The sequence below is a fragment of the Physcomitrium patens genome, chromosome 19 (assembly GCF_059467195.1).
Source record: "Physcomitrium patens ecotype Gransden chromosome 19, ASM5946719v1, whole genome shotgun sequence".
Taxonomy (NCBI): Eukaryota; Viridiplantae; Streptophyta; class Bryopsida; order Funariales; family Funariaceae; genus Physcomitrium; species Physcomitrium patens.
The window spans coordinates 113,548-120,269 of NC_143428.1; the positions used below are offsets into that span (position 1 = coordinate 113,548).

The 6,722-nt window shown below is 41.7% G+C and overlaps 1 protein-coding gene across 2 annotated transcripts; it reads left to right on the plus strand.

The window, feature by feature from the left end:
* Positions 1-1,524: 1,524 nt before the first annotated feature.
* LOC112272831 (uncharacterized) lies at positions 1,525-4,862 on the plus strand. 2 transcript variants are annotated; one of them, XM_024500973.3, is made up of 3 exons: positions 1,525-1,955; positions 2,113-2,497; positions 3,806-4,862. In XM_024500973.3, the coding sequence occupies exons 1-3, from the start codon at positions 1,932-1,934 to the stop codon at positions 4,738-4,740; spliced, it is 1,344 nt and encodes a 447-aa protein (XP_024356741.1). In that variant the 5' UTR covers positions 1,525-1,931; the 3' UTR covers positions 4,741-4,862. The 2 variants fall into 2 exon arrangements, with proteins under 2 accessions (XP_024356741.1, XP_024356742.1); XM_024500974.3 differs by having other exon boundaries at positions 3,818-4,862.
* The last annotated feature ends 1,860 nt before the right edge of the window (positions 4,863-6,722 follow it).

The following is a 6,722-nucleotide window of genomic DNA, read 5'->3' on the forward strand; positions in this document are numbered from 1 at the left end:
CAATTGCTCTTGCATCTGTGCCATTGCACTCTTCATTTCAACAAGCTCTGCCATAGTAGCACTTAGAAAAGAGAAGATGTCTAATAACGCTCAAAACAAATAGAAGAGAGGAATTGATAACAAAGAAAATACTAAGAACAATATCAGTTTAAAAGAGGGTAATCCGCAACTTCTAATGCGCTTATGTCTTATCAAGAAAAAGGGGTAATCCACTCTTAATCAAGAAAAGACAAAGCTCTGATATTGTAAGTGTACTCTTGTCAATCTGTCAAGGACAAGAACTCGATGAAAGCTAAAGAGTAAGTGAGACTTTTCTCAAAAAGAAATAGGACAAAATAGAAATATGTATATTAAGAAAGAAACTGGAATGGCTATTGCCAAAATACAAGAAAACTAGAGACCCTTGAAACTTAGACTAGAAGCAAGAAAGGAGTTGACAAGAGTGAAGAGGGCTTCACTCTTGCCTCTATATATACTATCTAACTAGAAGCCACGTGGCGATGTTCTATAAGACCTCCAATATATGTTGACTTTCTAGGCCACATGCCTTTGCTTGCAAGGCAAGTTTTCTATGGATGGACCACGTAGTTAGCTTGTTCTTTAAGCTTCCAACATGTGTGGCACATGGCTAACTTGTTGACCAAGTTTCTAACCTAAAAGTCAACTATAGACTCCTATAAAGTCAAAGCAGCGTCTATGAAGCTTCTAAGAAGCTTCTCTAGAAGATATTACACAATTAACCTACTTTTATCTACTTTTACATACTTTTATCTATTCATATAGGTAATTATATGTATGTCCGTGACAACTAATCCTAAGGAACAACATCCTTGAGATCACAATCTTGAATTCAAACTTAAACCATTTTCTTGATATATTTTAAAAAATCAAAATTTTCTTCTCTTAAGTTTTTTGCATTGTTCTTATAATTAACTTGCATTGGCTTGGATTGAAATTTTTTATAGTCATGTAATAAGTGACATCAAATTGATGATATATGTGTGATTAAAAACTTCCATTCACCACAAACTTATTATATTTTCATTTACCATATTTATACCACGTTTTGAATATCAAGCCCAATCACCACACCATGTCATGAAAACACTCCAAATGATAAGAAGATGAAAGTGCCTTTCTTAGGAAATGTTTGAATTGAGTACTTCTTGAACTTCAAAATTAGCATTTAATTTCTATTTGAAAAGATTGTCTTTTTATGTTGTATGTTTTTCATCCATGCATCAAATGATCAGTATATCTGGCATGCACCATGGTACAAGTGCCCACTTTCAGTCTATATGGTTAGTTTAATTTAGGCTCTCAAATTCACTCAGCAAGTATTTGAGAAAAACAAATATAAAAATTCAGCCAATTTCCAGAGATCCACTGGCTGTGATCATGGGTTCCCGTGAGATTAGTTCCGACGGTAGGGAGGAAGCACTCAATGCTGACTGGAGCAAGGGATGACGAGGCAGGCTGCCTGCTGAGAGTCGTGAACTGGTGATGGCGGCATTTGCACTGCTCGTTTTTTTTCGGGGTAGCTCTGTTGGGGGTGTGTAGAACTAGGATTTTATGAATTGCCTGTCTCTGCTGTGCTTGGCCATCTCTCTCTGCGTCCTCAGTCAGTCTCCTTCTACATCATCGCGGCCTTCTCTCTGCCCTCTCCCTCTCCCCTGCCTGCTTCCCACCCCTCCTCCTGCCCTCCTTTCGATGCCACATCCGTTGCCCCCATCTTTCCTCATTTCTCTGCTTCGATCACTCTTCTTCTCCTGTCCCCGTCCCTCCTTCATGTAGCCCTCCTCTCTGTCTCTGTTTCGCGTCCTTCTCTTCTCTTGCTCTTACCCACCCCCCTCTCATTGTTCCCTTTTCTTGGCATTTTTCTGCAGGAGTTAGCACGCCCTCATTTTCCACCTTCCCAGCGATTTCAAGTTATGGAGGCCATGGCTCCTGATGAGGTAAGTTCATGAAATGTTTGGAGTTCATTATTATGCACAAATTAGATTCAAATGTGGATTTTAGATCGGGGTTCTGCTGTGGTTTAAGCTTAGGTTTACAGCAATGTTTTTGCTGAGATATTAAGCAGCATTTACTGTTGGGTCCCCCCTTCTTCAGATGGACCAAGATTATCGCCAAAAGAGTGGGCAGGAGGAGCTAGAAGATAAGGTGCAAGACCAGATAAGGGCGAAGGGACAGGAGGTAAGAGACCTGAGAGAGGAGATAAGAGCGAAGGAAGAGGAGATAAGAGGGCTGAGAGAGGAGATAAGAGCGAAGGAAGAGGAGATAAGAGGGCTGAGAGAGGAGATAAGAGGGGTGGAAAAGGAGATTGTCATTGCTTCGGGAACAGAGGTGAGAAAGCTGCTTGAAGCGAAGCTGCAGTTCCTACGGCAAGAAATAAGCAGTATCCGGCATGAAATAAGTAGCCGCGATCAACAGATAGTCAGCCTCCGGCAAGAAATTTGCAGTGTTCGGTCTGTGCAAGAAGCGCCGGCATCGGCAGGTATGTTAGCTTAGAGAGAATCTGGATCCATGATCTGTGAGATGAATCTTGTGTGCTCTGGTATGCTTACTTGTTGCTTAGGGTATGCTTACTTATACTTGTGATAACATGCTTTTCTGGCGAACTGATCAATTGATTTCCTTATCAAAATCGGTATAGGGTTTAGGGCTACTTGCCTTCGTAGATAGAATAAGCAGGCCTGTTAACGCAATGGTTTGTTATTTGGGAACGACGCGGCTCACTAGTTTGCGGAGCTGCCGCCAAGCTCTGCGGTAAGCATCACTAGTTTGTCTAACGGTCTTATCAGGTTGTATTCGAGTGAGTGAGAATGCACAATTTGGTTCGATGCCCAGAATGTGCGGACGTATGCATATTTGTTGCTTAACACTCTTGTCTGATGTCTGTAGGCATCTTCTTGTATGATTCGTGATGGCCATTCATGAGTTAAATTCACTCTATGATGTCTTCATGACCGGTGTAGGGTTTAGTTTAGGGTTTAGCGTTTAATCTGTGCTTTCGCCTGGCTCCGAGTTTTTTTTTTAATTTTTTTAATTTTTAATGAATTTTTATATGTCTCACTTGTGCTTTCAATCTGTGCGTTATTTTGTGGTTCTCGTTGTTGCCACTTTAGAGCAATTCTTGTGGTGCGATTGATAGATATTGTAGGCTTCTCTGGATTCTTGATAATTAGGGTTCGTTTAATCCACAGCTGGGAGTGAAATGTTAGCAGGTCTTTTTCTTGGCTGTATCCCAGGTGCGTCGTGCGCTTAGGATTTTGAAGGATTAATTTTCATTATTGGCTACGGCTACTGTTAACCAGACAGTACGGTCGAATGTTGTTTTCTATGAAGCGTCTTCCTAAGAACTTCGTTGCTGTTTCCTTCTTTCAAGTTTTGGGAGGAAATGCTGTACAGAGTAATTTTTCTGTTTTGCTTTTTCAAGATTGTTTTGCACTTTGGGCTTTGAAACGTTTACTTGGTGATTTGGTCCCAATGTGCCGTTCCATGGGCGCTCTGTTCCATGGGCGAATTCTGCTGCAGTTTTGGCATGGACGACTGATGCTTACTTGTAGGGATGGTTCGTGGCTGTATTCGGGGGGTTTGAAATCGTGCCAAATATGTAGTCTCCTAACCGGAGTGATTATGACTTGGCACGAGACAACGTTGATGTGATTTGTGTAAAAAGTTTGGCATATTATTTTTGCAGTGCGAGAAGTGCCATGGCCTAAACCCTAAACCTGTTTTCTTGGTTGTTTGATTGAATTTTGTGACCATCGTGTGTGATCCCCTTCTGTGCTCTTCTGTGCAGGACTGTCTTTAGGTGTTCCTGAAAAGCTCTTGCAGGAGTTGACAGAATACCTGGCTGAGCAGAAGGCGAAATCCAAGTCGAAGAAATCAGTTCAGTTATCGTCTGTGAGCCAGTATATTTGGGGTACTCTTGAACGGCAGGTAGGCTTGAAAATGATGTTTAATGAGATTGATCCTAATCCCGAGCACTTGAGTGATCTGCCTGCATTCGGTTGGGACGATAGGCAGGAGAGGTCACAGGCTGATAGGTACATTCCTCACTTAAACAAGATAGCAAGTGGGCGGAAGTGGATGCTGATAGATGCTGCAAATAACTATCCAACCCTTCTATCTGGTTTTCTTGGTGGTTGGAATTTTAAAGGCACCACAGATGTGGCTTTTGTACATCGGATAGTACTCAAGTCTGATCCACGCCGTGGGTTGAAGTGTATCTTCGAGCTGAAGAAAGATCTTCGAGGTGGTCGTGACAAGGCTATTATTCAGACTACGATTAGGCTTGTGATGGCTAATGTTTTTGCGCAGCAGTTCAGACCTTTTGCTGTTCTTACCGACCTTGATGATTTTTGGTCCTTATACTGGATGGATGCATCAACAATATATTGGTTTACTTTTGAGTCGAGGGCTAGTGCTGTTGGGTACATTAAGGAACTTCTGCAGGATTCCGACAACGACAAAATGGGAACTTCTGAGGCACTGGCAATTCATGCACGTCCACGTGGTGAAGATGAAGGTCTGCTATTTGTAAAGAAGCGAAGGATGTATGAGCCTCCAGAGATGGATAACTTGAAGGATTTGGTTGGTTTAATACCTGATGAAGAAATCCTGAGTGCTCGAGTTCAACTTAGCGTTCAGCAGCTTGAGAAGCTGCTGCACATACCCTTGTTCTCTGGTGTACCAGATGTGGATGTGCCTTGGCCACATAGCATGTACTGTTAGGAGGAATTATTGGAACTGTTTGGAATCACCGGTCGCTTGTCAACAGATTTTGTTGCTTTTGTACATATATGCGAAGCTCTTGGTGTAATCTAGAATTTTTGCATCGGTTGCTGTCTTGCCAATGTAATGCCCATTCAGTGGAATATGATGTAGTTACCTTCATCCAAAGTGCAGATATCCAGTCAATCACCTTCGGAACATTTTACTACACTAATACGAGTTCAAGTGAGGATTGCATTTTGTCGGAGGCCTCATTATGGCTGCCAAAAAATTTCCTTCCAGTGATCGCGAGATTCCCTTTACACGAATGGCAGAAAGTCCAGCTTTTCCACACGAGCTTAATTCATGTGACTCGTGCCTGCCATTTGACACCTCAATTGCCTTGCAAGTTGGCAATTCAGCCCATGCTTTTACATTGCCGAGATTGCACAAGTACGCTTGCCGTGACTTGCACAATTTTACAACCACATCTCTTGGCCTAGCCCTAGCCTGCTAAAAAGCCTGCACTCATGTGTGCTCATTTGCCAAGACTGCTCCCAATCCTATGGCTCTTCAATCTGTGTGCAGTTGGAAAGGTTGCATGACATTTGGACGCCGCAACACAGACGCTGAACCGAGTTGCAACTTTAAAGTAGCAAATGCTTGCTGCTGCTCCCCTCCCCAAGTCCATGGTTAATCCTTCTCCGTGGGAATATTCAAAAGCTTGGCAATCAAGCTAAAGTTCTTGACAAACTGGCGATGGTAATTCGTCAAGCCAATAAAAGCTCAAAGTTGTGACATGTCGGTTGAGGCCGGAATCTTCTACAACACATCTACCTTCGCCTGTTCCATGCCAAGTCCCCCTAAAAACAATCATATGTCCCAAGTAAGGCAACCGGTCATAGAAGAATTTGCACTTGCCATGGTGCAAGCGCAATCCCCACTGACGTAACTTCTCAAACACCGCCTGAAGATGCTTCACGTGCAGTTAAAGGCTACTATTAAAGATGGTAACATCATCAATATAGCACCGAGCAACAGTAGACCGGTCAACACCCGATCCATCACCCTCTGAAACTCGACAGGGGCATTCTTAAGACCAAATGTGGATCGGTTTGCCTTTGTTGCCCTCCAAATCATTAAGGCTAAAGGCAAAGCAACTACGACACAAATGTATGAATGCCAGTACCCTCCGTACCTCAAAACTGGTAAGATGTGGCCCCAAATCCAGTGGCCAATCATGAAACTCCGTGGTCTCCTTCTCCACCGTTGAAGAACCACCGTGTACTGACACGGATGGTGATTGCTATGTGAGCCCAAAAAACGGCTCACAATGTCATTTTTTAAATAAAATCCATTAATTAGTATTAACTAGTGCTAAAATTGAACAATTAGTATAGGTAAAGCCAATAATTGTAGCTAAATAGGCCAAATAGGCCTCAACAAGGGTATTTCCCCTTTTAGAAGCAATTTAACGCCCAAAAATTGGATTAAGATTTATTAAGTAAAAACTCGAGGCCAAAAAATTAGAATTAGCATCACCACCAAGGACCACAAAAATCTCCAACTTCTCATGTATTTTTAACACATTGAAATGAGAGGTGTTTGAAGGAAACCTAAAAATTAGTTTTGTGATTAATACCAATTTTTATCCGCTCATGAGAGAAAAAAGATTAATTAGTTTATTACACCATGAGCATTGATGGGCCAATGTACAAGAACAACACCAGAAAAGTGAGTTAGAGCTCCAAGACATGTGTTTGTGAGCCAAAAATTGTATCTCACATGTAAGTTAGAGTAAGAACTTAATTAATAGGTGGAATTAGAAGGAACGTATTCTTAAAGTAATAGGAATAGGCATGATACTAAGTTAACTAACAAAATTGCCATTAGCCTTAAAAATGGCATAAGTAATGTATTTGTGCATGAAATTGAGCTAACAAGAAGTCAATCTTGGGATAAAAATGTACTTTGAATGCAAACCTGGTGTCATTTTTATCAAA